General features: G+C 36.2%; 1 protein-coding gene across 1 annotated transcript; it reads left to right on the top strand.

Annotated features, from left to right (window-relative positions):
• Positions 1-370: 370 nt before the first annotated feature.
• On the top strand, positions 371-11,811 carry LOTGIDRAFT_231910 (hypothetical protein; the record flags this gene model as incomplete). Its single annotated transcript, XM_009055289.1, has 17 exons — positions 371-456; positions 3,519-3,652; positions 3,871-4,014; positions 4,312-4,408; positions 4,837-4,964; positions 5,393-5,563; positions 5,916-6,009; positions 6,351-6,469; positions 6,738-6,866; positions 7,097-7,190; positions 7,654-7,787; positions 8,078-8,236; positions 8,373-8,460; positions 8,660-8,775; positions 9,130-9,288; positions 9,550-11,218; positions 11,432-11,811. 16 exons carry the CDS (start codon positions 371-373, stop codon positions 9,723-9,725), a joined length of 2,028 nt encoding a protein of 675 aa, XP_009053537.1. The 3' UTR covers positions 9,726-11,218; positions 11,432-11,811.
• Between the last annotated feature and the right edge of the window lie 3,479 nt (positions 11,812-15,290).

Raw genomic sequence — 15,290 nt, 5'->3', positions numbered from 1 at the left:
CACCATTGATCATAAACGCAGCAATAAGCCAACAATGTTGGTTTTTGAATACAATGGCCTAATTTTGATATATATTTTACGTGTATTTTTGTCAATGAAGAAGTTTAAATATTTCAACCAGCAGTTCACAAATGTATATAGGCCAGTAGTAAAATTGGTAGTAAGTTAAGTGGGTCAGGATATCGTTTGGTTTTGTAATTATCAAAGAACGTCTGAAGAAACTAGGCCAATCAGTCAATCATTTTTTCTATGTGTGGTTTTATAATCATGGCACATGGACAAACATATGGAATTGTAGACTCACAACTATGTCAATAGTGGTCTCTTGTAAGTCGGTGATGATTTCATTAAGCACGATCACTACGGGAAAATGCCGCCAATTAAATGGATAATCCAGAGAATTTGGTTCCCGAGTTTCAATCTCCAGTGTCACTTGAATTTAGGCTTGAACAGAGGGTATGAAGTGGATAAAATGAGAATGTGAGGCGAAGTGACAAGGGGCGAATGGACATGGGTCGATAAGACACCTTAAGGACAAGTAAGATAGCGTAAAAGTGACAGAAAGTGACAGTCCATAAATCATACATCCAGGCACAGAAAATATGGTACGCTCTACCAGTGTAGAGGCTAGGATAATCAGGACACGTCCTTTCTGTTTCGGGACGATGATTGGGAAACATTTGCGTTTGTCATGGGTTCTCGAGCCTCTGTTGTGTTCAATTTCATGTAACCACCTTCTTATCTGAAGTTAAAGAGCCGTAGCTTAAGCCCCCTGTCTCCTCCTCTCCCACGCAATCAAGTGTCGCTACGAGTTCAATTTTCATGGGACCCCAAATACAACAGTGTTTTATCCTATTTGTTTCAAGTTGCTGCTCGAATACACATTGTTAAATACACCTATCCCCCGTCGCCTACGCTAAATTAAATAATTTATATTGAAAATGTACTAGAATACCTTTAATCAGTAACATAATGTACTATCCTCGATTATCTAACAACATGGACATTTACTATCGTAAATTTTTTAATAAGACTATTTAACATTTTCATTTGAACTAAATTTAGACACACTACAGAAACCAATTTACTATTACATGTACATGTACTCTCAAAATAGATTATGAACTCATTGCATTATTTAATAGTGCAAGCGGGCATCTATCGAACGAATTTATGTTTCGTGAAAGGGATTGTCAAATATTCATCAGATTTGAAAAGGCGAAACCCTGCATAGCGCACGCATTTAAAACACATTGAAGTCTGGTTCTATACGTGCTATATGATCGGGTCGTTGCTAAAGTTTCAAAAGAATATTATTAAATACCCTAAAAAACTTACGAAATATGATTGGAAATAGGTGGCTTCATTTCCAAACAATGAGGTTTCAATTCGATGAACAATAGCTTACAAATTCGTGGGTTTGGAAGTTTGTAAAGTCAAAACACCTTAAAGGAGGATGGAAAATTCGGAACTCCGTTTCCAACCTAACAACCTCTCATTAGAATAGCATATAGCTCAAATGTCTTGGGTTTGGAAGTTTGTAAAGACAACACCCCTATAATGAGGATGCTCCAATAAAATTCAGGAATACAAAGATATGTTTCCAACGCGATCATATATCTGTCGTAGTTAGGAAGTTTGTAAAGACAAGACACCTTAAATGATGATGTTCCAATTAAGATATTAAAATAATAACGTTGTCAAATTGGTGGTTTTAAAAATACAGAGATACATCATAATACTCGTTACACCCTACAGTTATACAGAGATAATTAGATTGATATGATGTATTTATTATCCTTTCATCTGCCAGTGGCTCACCTAGACGAGTGAGGGCCCGTGGACATAAGTGGGGCCCCTACCTCGGGAATTTATTTTTAAGATATGCTCTCCTGCATTCTCAGACTCCTCTGTTAGTCAATTTAATACCTGTTAATAGAAGATATAAATAATTCTCAGTCTGTAGTTAATATTTCACTCATTTTTTAGATTTTGAATTTCTTTCTTGGGGCTCGTGAACTTGGTTCAACCAATGGATGAAAAGGGTCTAGTCGTCCGGATGGGACACTAACCGCTTGCGCTACCGACTGTGCACTTTAAAAAAACCTCGTCAGTTTGAAATTTAAAAAGACTCGGCCAATGCTGCTGTCCTGGCCTTACTTATGTGAACACTCTGAAATGGTTGCTGACTTGAAAACCCCAACCGCAGAGTCCGGTTTAAGTTCCAGTTGCCAACCTATTTTGATGAGCTCGCAAGAATTCTTGACTCGTGGTCTTAAGTGTGAAATATTCGACCTTTAAACAATGGTACAAGGTATTTGGGGTGACAGTTCTTACAAACCTTGTAAATATGACCTTTAAAAACATAACATGAATTAGATAATATTTGAAAATTATGACTATTATGACCTTTTGAAGACACAGATTATTTTTGTGTATCTTATTTCCGCGAGATGCCATTTGTGTTTGATCGAGAGGGACAAAATCAATATGGAATTTTGCGTCAAGTTTATGATTTTGATGTTAAAAGACACTGTTTTTGATTGTGAGGGACTGGTTGCTGGGAAATCACCAATTAAACAAGACTACAAATAATCCAATCCAAAGAGACATAACCAATTAAACAAGACAATAATTCAATCTTAAAGGCGAATAATCAATTAAACAAGACTACAAATAATTAAATCTTAAAGGGAAATAACCAATTAAACAAGACTACAAATAATTCAGTCTGAAAGGGAAATAATCAATTAAACAAGACTACAAATAATTCAGTCTTAAAGGGAAATAACCAATTAACAAGACTACAAATAATTAAATCTTAAAGGGAAATAATCAATTAAACAAGACTACAAATAATTCAATCTTAAAGGGAAATAATCAATTAAACAGGACTACAAATAATTAAATCTTAAAGGGAAATAACCATTTAAACAAGACTACAAATAATTAAATCTTAAAGGGAAATAATCAATTAAACAAGACTACAAATAATTAAATCTTAAAGGGAAATAATCAATTAAACAAGACTACAAATAATTCAGTCTTACAGGGAAATAACCAATTAACAAGACTACAAATAATTAAATCTTAAAGGGAAATAACCAATTAAACAAGACTACAAATAATTCAATCTTAAAGGGAAATAACCACTGAAACAAGACTACAAAACATTCAACTTTCAAGGGAAATAACCAATTAAACAAGACAACAAAACAGTCAATTTAAAAGGGAAATAACCAATTAAACAAGGCCACAAAACATTCAATCCTACAGGGAAATAACCACTGAAACAAGACTACAAAGCGTTCACTCTTAAAGGGAAATAATCACTGAAACAAGACTACAAAGCGTTCAATCTTAAAGGGAAATAATCACTGAAACAAGACTACAAAGCATTAAGTTTTCAAGGGATGTAACGTATAAACAAGACAAAGTATCCATTACAAAGCCACAACAACTGGAAAAGACTTCAAATTCCTATTTTTATTGATAATGGATTGTTTTGTGTTTTTCAGAAATGCAATGTGTCGATGGAGAATCCGAATTGAATCCCAGTCTCGTAGTAAAATAGTTCAGATAAGGACAGTTGATATGAACCTCCCTATTCACGAGAATAACTGTACTGGATCGTATATCAAAGCTTATGACGGTAGGTCTCTGCAATTTTCCAATTTCTCAGTAACGTAGTTCATTCATAACTGCAAAAGTCCAAATACTGGTTCTGCTGGTTGTTTCAGCAAAGTTATCCATCCCAGTCCGCCCGAATAGCATGAAACGATGATGCCACGGTCAGTACTTTCGAGAGTAGGCTTTAGGTCGGCATTCAAACCTTTTCCCGTTTAGTGATATGTATCCTTTATTTTTCAGGTCAGTACAACTCAGCACCGCTTCTAAAAACATGGTGTGACGATTCGACCATATTTTCAACAGGTGCCTACGTCATTGTAGAGTTTCATGGTGGACATGTTTCGTCACGTGGTTTCGCTCTTTCCTTCCACGAGGTGGATATGTGTAAGTTCAGATTTTGGATTTCGATAAACAACTGAAACGCCGGACTGAGAGTGTCGCAGTCGCAACTGAACTCGAAGAACTTATTTAGGATTCATTAATTATTGGGGGGTTACCGACTTCATAATTCATTTATCTCTTATATTTACCCGTATCATCTTCCAGAATGGGAATCAGACGTAATGTTATTCTACAGTTAGAAACAGAAAGATGAAAGAGTAATAAGATTTACTGCTCTCAGACGTAAAAAAACATTCCATTTTATTGCAATCATTATATTTCACTTCACTTCATTTCCAGTTTCTCATAAATGTAAAAGCGGAGAAATACAGAAAATAGACGTTACTCAGACGCCATTGGTTGTTACCATTCCGGATGAAGATGCTTTTAGAAAAGGGTAAGGCAATTCATCAATATTATTACTATTATTATCCTTTTACAACAAGTCCCATTAATTTTTCATTACTCGTTATCCAAACGTGTTGCCATGTATTTAACATTGCTTATATACAAATAATCTAAGGGAGACAACTATAACATTAGATGATTCAGAACAGCGTTCAATGCAACGGTAAACACATTGACACAGGATGGACTCTCGGAAGAATCGGTCAGAATTTGTCTTACTCTGAAGGGATTCGAACCTATTGCACCTAATCACCGACGAAAAACCAGTTTTTTCAACGACTCAACTATTCCACTACCGTCAGTTTCAGATCTGCTTAAATGAAATATGCAACTGGATTTGTCACCTCACTTCGACATTCCTTTGGAACCTTTTCAGTGAATCTTACTCTATTTAATGATATCTTATCTATTTCTCAGAAATGAAGATTGTCAGTGGTTGTTTACCAGTAATAAAATGTACAGTAAAGTTGTAGTAGAGTTGGATGAATGGGTGATAAACTCCCCTGATGATTTCTGTAACCAGAGTTACATTTCCTTCCATGATGGTAAGTCCAAAGGTCACGACATCTTAAAATTGCTTGAATATATTTTGAGTTTACGTTCGAAGATGTGGTGGTTTATTCAAGCCGACCCATGCCAATTCCGTGATTATTACAACAACTTTGAATAGATTGGATAACAATTACCACATACATCCAATGCATTCGTGAATTCCTTCTTTTAGCTGTTCCTTGACTATCTGCATATGATTATCTGAACCCACTGACTTACGGGTCGCATGTGATACTGCGGAAACATACCCTTTGAAATTACTACCAGTTATCAGGATGAAGTCATTGTAAAACCAACAACGCTTTACAATAACATTACAACAAGTGATTGAAAATTAGTTTGGATAGACCATGATAGCTTTAATTAATTTCAATTTTCTCTTTATAACTTCCAATTAATGCATTCATTTTTTATTTTGCAGGCGATGGTTCTGAAAGTTTAGAAATTTTAAAATATTGCCATAGTGATCAACCATTCCATAAACTAGTGACGTCATCAGATATGTTGTATATACATCTCCATGGTAACTGGTCACGTGCAGCAACCAAACTACCCTCAATAACTTTAAAATTACATTCGACGAAAATCAAAAGTAAGCATTGACTTTGTTGTCTGATAACAAGTTGCCTGATGATCGGAAAACTAAAGCCCTGTCCATGTAGATTACGTTCACGATCCCTTAGTACCGGAATTCTTAAAAGTTATCTTGGATTTTCCCCTATCATTTGCATACATCATGGCGTCTTCATTGGTTTGATATGTAGCAAATTAGTAAATTATAAATATAAATTTCATATCATATAAGTTACAGGTTAAAGATCCATATACCGTTAGCAAAATTAATTTCCCTTATCGCACATTGTATATACAACGGGATTTGGTTCGGTGATCTCCATCATTCGTAATATCCAGAATTCCCAAAGAAACTGTTTATTTTGTTTCAGATCCAGTGGTCGACTGTCACACCAGTCTTCAAACTACTGTAGTTGGTGATACGCCAAGCTTTATAGTTTATCCTACCGGAGATTTAACCACAGAGTAAGTTAAACATTTTATTAAATATGGTTTATATCATGGCCTTATGAATTATTAGGGAGGGGGGGGGGGGGAGAGGGGGGTCTCACAGCATCGGGCATTTAAGACGTCAATGATAATAAATTTGAAAGGGGGAAAGACTGAGGAGCAAAGCCGATAACGTCACTGGGTTTACGAACTGAAACTGGTGACTCACTGATAATAAAACCATAAAGAGATGCCAATTTGGAATAATATCCCGTGTTTCCGGTAGCGTTTTCCAGATGACAAAGTTGGCCAACTTACTCATGAATAGGAGCTCAAGATCAACTAGGTTTCTGTTTCAGATATTGTTTCTTTTCCAGGGAAGAGCTATGTCCACTGCAACTCTGGTCAAAAGACAGAAGTAAAACAGTAAGAGTTGATATCGTGGGTTCCAGCGAAGGGAACGTCTCATGCCAAGATTATCTGCAAGCGTACAATGGTGAGTGTTATTTTTCGTCGACAAATACAATCTGCCTACCATGTCATTCTAATTCTAGTTATTTTTTCGGTTTATATTCTTCGCGCATTTCACAATTTGAATCTCAAATAACAAAAAAATCCAAAACGAAAAAAGAAAAGTGTAGATCAAATAGAAGCCATTAGGGCGAATAAGCAATAATCTATGTCAGTTCTTTGAAAGTGAGACTGAGTTTAAGATACCCCCCGCCCCCTCGCAAGTTTTGTCTACCATTATATTTTTTCTTCAGATTTGGGCGACGTTGAAGAGATACAATACACTTGTCTATATGATAAACCAGCGTACATGAATCCCCATCGTATGCAGATACAAAACACTACAAATGATGGTCGAGTTGTTCTCAAGGCTTATACTGTCGGTAAGTAATAATATCTCCCTCCCCTCTATCTGCCTTACCCAGACTCGATGGAGCATTGAGAAAGCAGAGATGTCCCGCACATAAGCAGGTTGGTGATAGTATGAAGAGCCTATGGGGACAAACTAGACCTTTATTTTACAAGGGTCTGAATTATGCCCGTTTCACCAAAGTTACAAGGTCCTGTCCATAGATAGGAATATCAAACTCCATTTGATTTTATCTATTTTAAGGTCGTCCATGTGATGGTATAACGTTAGAGAAGTGGGCTGAAAATGATAAGAAGAAGTCACTAGAGATTCTGGGAATAAAAGATAGCTACGTCAAGTGAGTAAAAATGTCAAAGGTCAAAATGTCATATGACATGATACGACACTCTTGAACAGTTCATAATTATGATGTGTCTTATGATCGAATAGTATCAAAGTCAAAATGGGTGCATATTTCGGTTTCTGGGTTCTTGTTTGTGTTTAGAACGGAAGAAATGGTCTATAAGATATGTGAAAACTGAAACGCCGACCCACAATTCTGTGGTCTGTAATTTAAGACGTCGAGGAATGTGACTTCCGGAAAGTGATACTGGCAGCTTGATCTGAGTTCTATTATCTGTGAAAGGCAAATTGCATCTTTCAGTACCACGAACTGAGCTCCATTAGCTGGGAAAGGCAATAATGTACCCCTAAAGGGAGATATTACACTACTGTGTACCTTTGTCATATTAGTCGGTAAAGCGAATATTTAGACGACAATATCCCTTTTACTAATTGTTATTTCCTCTTTGATATTCTAGTAATGGGTATTGTAAATATTTACTAATGAGTGAACAAGAGGATGAAAAAATAAAACTCTTTGTAAATGGATCTTTCTATGATGACGATAACGTAGATACTGAGTGCGAGAAAGATTTCGTTGCTCTTTATGATGGTAAGATTAATCTTTTTATACTTGGATTGAGGAGGATTCAAACTTAGCTGTCGATATAACTTCCTGACCTCTCTGAGACTTCTCAAAATACCACTGTTTTGTCCGTAATTGTACCTGGAGGTACACAAAACTTTCCAAGAAGTTTTGAAAAAGAACTGGACATCAAATCCGCTCTTGCATAAATGGGATAAAAATCCGTCCTGTACGTGCGTTGTCTCAAGACGTTTGCTTAATGTCAACGTCCATATCCCTTCTTGTATTGATTGACAGTTGACCCATTTAAATTGCAGGTGATAATGAGAAATCACCAATGATTGCTAAATGGTGCGGAGGCTCAGTGCCAGATGGTTTTCACAGTACTGGACAACAGATGCTTGTGATCTTCAAATCCGATCATCAGGGACGTCAACATAAAAACAACTATGATCTTCAGTATATAGCTTATAAAGGTCAGTATAGAGAATGCACGTGCGTAACTTATAATGATTTTCCCCAACCCTATTCGACCATTGTTATCTAAAACTATCACAGAGTTATTTTCTCCTTTTTTTTTTATCTAAATAATAAATCTATATTCTTTTTCAGAAATGTGCAGTCGATTTACCATTCCATTAAATGCCACGTCATCCAAACAGAACCTGTCCTCGCCAGGCTTTCCTGATTATTACCCACCGTAAGTATTTCAAAGAATTATCCTATTGGTGCAGGATGGCTTACCAAGTTACTCTTGCATGTGATGACGCTTTATGATTTTCAACATCGGTATATAGTCGTTAGGGTGATACAATGAACCGAGGCCCTGCTACGTGTGCGCACAATAAAGATCCAGTAACACGGCGTTGTCCGACATTCATTCATCCATTATTTTTCAGTGACTCGTTGTGTAGTTGGTCAATCCGGCCGTCAAGTGAAAACCATTACATAGTGTTTCAACTACTGAAAACCCATCTCGGACCTCACTGTAGGTCCTTGCTTACTGCATATCAAAGTAAGTATAGCACCCTAGTCATACGCCTAGGAGATCGAGGAGTTGGGGATTTTGTCAAATTGTTAAGCGGTCAAAATAATTAATTATTACCATGAGCGTAAAAAACTATTTTGGAATATTTTGTTCGGTCGTTGACCTAAGATATCTTTATTTGGTTACTTGGGCTACAGACCCTTTCTAGAAAAGAAGTAAGGATACTCAACTCTCTTCTAGAGCACAATTCCGTAGCTGATTTGTTTAAATTCGCAGCCTAACGCCCGGATTGCCGACCCTCAATGTATACTATTGGTATATTGTTCCAGCCATTTCATTTAAAATAAAAAGTCGTTTTCATATTGTAATTTTGAACTTCAGGCAATGAAGATTCCGAACATTCGACGATAGATCGGGCTTGTGAAGATGAAACGCCGACATTAAAGAGCAGCGCCGGTGCCATGGAAATTGAGTTCAGATCAGACAGCTTTTGGAATGTTGGAGGATTTTTAGCAGAGTTTTGGGAAGAACCCATTCCAGGTTTGAATGCATGTTTTTGTTTTGGTACTTATAAAGAACCATTTGGACAACCAGATATTGGGGCGATAAACAGGGCAATATTCTTCTCATTGCACACTGCAGGGTGTTACTCGTCTGGATTGAGCCAACGGAGGGGCAAAGGGAGGACATGCCTACATTAAGCCAACGGAAGACAAATGCCAAGACAAATGGAGGACGGAAAACTTCATTTTATTTATACTATTAATTTTTTTGTGAAGCATTTATGTTACTTCATTTCAGAGCCAAAATCAGAGCCTAAATCAGAACCCGAATACGAGACAAATCCAAAGTCGGAACCCAATTCGGAACCCCGAGTTGATTCCGTAGAGGATAAGCCTAAGGGTGGTTGTGTTAAAGTGACAGTATACAGTATATATGTTTATTGCTTATTAACATTGTTCCATTACTTCAGCTGACAATGCTCTGGTTTAGTGTGTCTTTAAATTATTATCAAATTCTTTCTTCATCAAACATCCATCATTGATCACGCGTAATATGGTGCAGGAATCTCGTGTATGTGCATTTCGTGTGCTTTTATCGTTACGGAAAAGTGAAGATAGTGCAACTCAGGGACATAGATTCAGATAATGTAAATAACTGGAAATGAACTGCGAGTGCCTGAACTTTGTATTCCAAATGTTCGTGTGCGTACATTCTGAAACTTACCTTGAGCACCTGTATTCTTTCCTTTTGCATACACGCGCGTGTCCATTTAAACGCATGATTTCTGCAAGTGTACATGTGTTTACTCTCTGTGAATACCAGTGTTAGATGAAAAAGTGCGGTGTTATGATTTTAGATGCATATATAAAAAAATATATATAGGTCGTACGCGTTTTCACACGAGCATAATGTAACTCAAATCCTTTCCTTTGTATTCATTTAAACGCTTGATATCTACGAGTCTGCATGTCTTTACTATCTGTTAGTCGTAAAAAATGCGGTGTTATGAAGCATATATGAAAAACGAACAATATAGGTCGTACGTGCTTTCACACGTGTATAGTCAAAGTTGCTTCTGTATACATAGCGTTCCTTATAGAGTTGCGGGAGGTTTTCATCATTCTGTTTATCAGAATGTCGACTGATTGACAAGAGAAGATGGAGTAGGAATCCTGTCGAACCGTTGTGTGTAAGATTACTTTATTGTGTCAGGTGATTCAAAGGGAGAGTCATGATAAACTTTAGTCTTTGGGCGCTTATTATGGGTAATACATGTGACTTTGCGATACAAACGTTGTGATCGCATGCGCCATACATATGTGTGTCCAATCATTCTATTGGTGTGCACACACTTCGCCAAGTGCTACTTTTTTATTTTGATTTTCCAATGTTCTTATGAACTTTGAGCTTTTTTTTGTGACGTCATAAATTTTACTGAAATGCGTGAGACTTTGAGATAAAAGGTTTTAGAGGGATGGAGTATGGTTATTTTGGGGGTATTTCTAGGTTAGTGTGGATTTTAAATGCGTGTTTGCAAATCGTAGCAAATTCCAAGTTCGAAATAGCCTGAGAATTTATTTGAAAATCTCAGATTCGGTTTGCGTATGTAGTTGGTGCTTTACTTTGTAAATATAAAAAAAAATGTAGTACGTCTTAGCAAATTGTGACCCAAATGCCACTTTTGCAGCAAAAACTCCAAGAATTCCAAATTTCCTGGAATATTCCTGGCAGACCTCCGACTCTGCGTAATTGTTGTTGGTGCTTATCTTTGTTAATATAAAATTTGTATATAATGAAATATTATTTATATTCCTCCCGCCACTGCCTTGTACATCGATCATCATTCATTACCTCGTCTTTTATACTGTTTTCTTTCGATTGCTTGATTCTATGTTTGTCAAGAGTTATTGCCCTTGTCGGGTGGGTCTGGTTGAAAAATTGCCCTGGTTTTCAAAACGTTACGCAGTCTGATTAAACTTAGAAACTTTCGTTTTTTATTAGCTTATGTTTTTAATATAGCCACTTCGGTTGGGGTCTAAAGACTGGCCACTTGAACTTTTGTCAAAAAAACGTTTGACCTGCTTTAATCAACAGCACTGGCATTTTGTGAGAGAGAGAATGAATTTGATTGGATAAAGGTTAGGTTAAAAGGTTACTAGACGAATGTTTAAGAGGCCAGTCTTTAGGCCCTAGCTGAAGTGGCTATATCAAAAATAAAAGTTAATTAAAAAACGGAACGAAAGTTTGGTTAAGTTTTGATTAGACTTGCCGTTACGAAGTAGATTTTCTTGATGTGTTCAAAAACAGTCTAACTTCCCTAACTAACATCCTGGAGATGTCTAAGTGTGGATTCGAAGGGCGTAAAACTCTATTTCATGTGAACTCCGTGTTCACTGTCCCCTTCTCTTATGAATTTTTAAAAAAATACTTGTTTTGTTGTTAAAGGTTTTTGAAAATATCTCGTTTGGATCTAAAATGATGAAAATACTGGATAATTTATGAAATTTGTTAATTGATTGATATGAATAAAGTTATGTTAATAAATTCACGTTGGCAAATTATAATTATTAGATTATTTTACGATAGTAAGGACATCCTTTCACTTAACAGATGAAGCAATCGGCAGTTTCCGTGTAGCTGAATCTCCCTCGAGAAGATTTCGTTGAGTATTCTGGTATTTGGACATAGCTCCGACAAACAATCGCTGCTATTTAATACCGTGATGTGTCGAAGAACGCTATGGGAACCTTCACTGCAGACCGTTTGATTCAACAGATGATACAATCTTGGCGATTTCCGTAAAGCTGAATACATGTTGCAGAACGCTAGTGGCACTCGGCAGTTTCCGTAAAGATAGATCTATGTTGAAGAATACTGTATGATCCGCTACGATGGACCGCTAGCAGGTAAAATCCTCTATGATTATCTTCCTTGGGGAAGTAAATGTTCAGGAATTACAGCGATTAACGCAATTCGATTGGTACAAAGGGATTCTACCATCCAATGAAAACCTTTCATTTAGATAATTTTCAAATTAACTGAAAATATACGGGACATATTCAATTTATATATTCGATATCATTTTCGTTGTAAAATTTGATGAAGAGTTGCGCCCCTTGATTTAAGACGCTTTTATCGAATTACCTCCCTTGAACTTTTAACTTGTTAGATTTCCATACGAACCTCGCTAGTCAACGTGATAGCATCATCTTATTGAATTGATTTCATAAAAAACAGAGATGAGTCTAAAGCGTGTCGGAATTGAAAACTTCATCAGGATTCTTTGGAGGCTTTCAGCGGGATCAGGGCTGACTTTTTTCAACGAATTGGCCTCTTCGAATTATAAAGAAAAAATATATCAGCCTGAATCGGTTGAGTATAGGTAACTGTGAAGGCTCTAGAAAATCCAAATCTCCGAAGGGTCAGAACTGCTCTATCCACCTTCTGAACGGGATGCGAACATATACAGTAGATCTTGTCGTCAACCCAGGTTGCGAAACTTAGGGTGTAAAATTCCGTTTTATTTGATTCATTATTACCCTTAATAGAAACAATGAAACATGTAGTGCTTAATTCACTGACTTGTATTTGGTGTTATTTTTCACAAGTGATACCATGTGTATCTCACAAGACACGATCACGTTGTGGCTATTTTTAGTAACGGAAATGACAAATACCTCTCTAATTTCAAATAGTTTCTAAAAATACCAGAAACATTTTGACCAGATGGGCAGATTACCTCTGATCTAAATTTTATATCATGTGAGTTATTCGAAAGGAAATATTCCGTCATTTGATTATTTCTGCTGTATTAAGTTTTATTTATTTTCAGTGGGTTAATTCAGGCATTCAAATGATTTGATCTACCGTTGTTCAAAATTAGAATAAAGAAAAAAACAAAAGAAAATCTTGATCTCCATTCTGATTTTAATAGATCATGGCAAAGGGATTTACCTACTGAAAGAACGCAATGACATTTTTGACCGTATTAAAAATTGAATAGAGCATTTGATTGGTTGGATATGTTAATGGCCTCAAACCTTAGATGAATAACAATTGCTTCAGATCATGGATGACAAATGATGTAACCTACGAAAAAAAACGGGAAACGAAAAATCTTGCTCTGCATTTTAACTAGCTTGAAGTGATTCCACATTTAAATGAATGTAATTCTGAATGAATGTTAGCTATATTACGTTTTAGAAATCTGTGGTATTTTCAAGGTCCACTTGAGACTTTTCAGGTGTTAAACAGCTTATTAAATGCACTTGAAATCGACCACGGTTATGTTCAATTTGCTCGTTAAACGCCAATGAAGATATTTAAGTATTCTGGTACTTGGTCAAGTAGCCGGAGATGGAACTCTGGAATTGACAGGTAATTTCTGGTTCTGACAATCATGTCACTCAATATAGAGTCATATTAGAATAAATTTAATGCCATAATTTCATAAAAAAACTTCTGCGGGAAATATTGCAGGGCAATAACATGGCAATAACTTTCTGTCGGATTTTGATTCTCAAAATTATACAGACCAATAAAAGGTGCTTCGATTCGAGGCTTATGATTTTAATGAATCACGAATGCTTAATGAATTTTGTGCCATAATTTCATGCAAAAAGCCTTCAATAATAGAGCAATATATTGTAGATATTTGTGATTTCGGGAAAGGGAGGATTTAACTCCAAAATGTGCAGGAATATATACGTCAATTCGAAATTGGACGCGGACCATATTAGATTACGACAAAAATTATCTATAATAAATTTAATGCCATAATTTCATGAAAAACTTCTGCGGGAAATATTGCAGGGCAATAAAATTGCAATAACTTTCTTTCGGGGTTTGATTCTCCAAAATGTACCGGAATCGATACTTCAATTCATTATTGGAAGCGGATTATTTAATGATACCACAAAAAGCTTTAATAATGTCAAGCACAAATTCTATGTCATGATATCACAGAAGAAATTCTTGTGGACAATTACATAGCAAGAACTCTTTTCAAGGATTGTACAATTATTGGGTTTCAGGTTCGATTCTCTGAAATGTACAGGACTTAGATGGAACCGATATTCCATTTAGAAATTGGAAGCGGATTATCTAAGATTACCACAAAAATAAAGCTGCAATTATGTCGAGCTCAGTTGTTTATTTACGTTAAAATTACATTCTATTTCTTTTCTATAAATAGGCTCCGTAAGTTTCGAATGACGTAAACTTCCGTTTTACGACTTCCGGATACGAACCAAAATGGTTTACTTTTTTGCCATTGGTTGTACGCATCGTACAGGCGATAAACAAACGTGTAGTTTGATCTGTGTTTCGATTGATCGTCTGCACCCTTAAAACTGAGGGTCAAAGATTTTTAGTTTGCGAGATTAAACAGAAAATGTCATATTTGGATACCAAACTGTGTGAAAGTTGATATTTTTAAAACTTTCCTTATAAGTCGAGACTGGATTATTTAACCACTTACGTACTCAGTAGATGTAGCCTGCATTATCCAGACTATAGTTTTCATATACTAGATGTTACTGTCGGGTGGTAGATGACTTTTAACTACCGAAAACTTTACCACGAATTACACCGTTGATCTGAATTTGAATCCGTTAAAAGTGATTTTTTCGAAAAGAAGGCTAGATCTAGCATTTTGAAAATAGTTACCAATACAAGTCAGAGGGGCTCACGTAAAAAATAGGTGCTGCAGACTGTGCGCGTTAAAGACTAGAATGAATTCTGAAAGAGCAGATTATGTCACTATCTTGGCAACCTTTCCCTCATTGGAGGGACTGGAGGAAAAAAGCAGGCGGCTAAACTCATTGCTGACAAACTGAAGTTTTGCACAAAACGGTGATGAAAAGTAATCAAAAGTGTTACACAATACAAAATCACATGTTCGAATGATATTTCTAAATCAGTGCCCTTTCTTTTTATACGGCGCCAAAATTCACACCAGATATCATGACTAACACCTCCCTCGCGCTTCCCGCCTTTATATTATACCAAACGACATTTCTTATAATATCCCATAAGGT

The sequence above is a fragment of the Lottia gigantea genome (genome assembly GCF_000327385.1).
Source record: "Lottia gigantea unplaced genomic scaffold LOTGIsca_24, whole genome shotgun sequence".
Classification (NCBI taxonomy): domain Eukaryota; kingdom Metazoa; phylum Mollusca; class Gastropoda; family Lottiidae; genus Lottia; species Lottia gigantea.
This window is presented reverse-complemented; position numbering and strand designations above follow the sequence as displayed.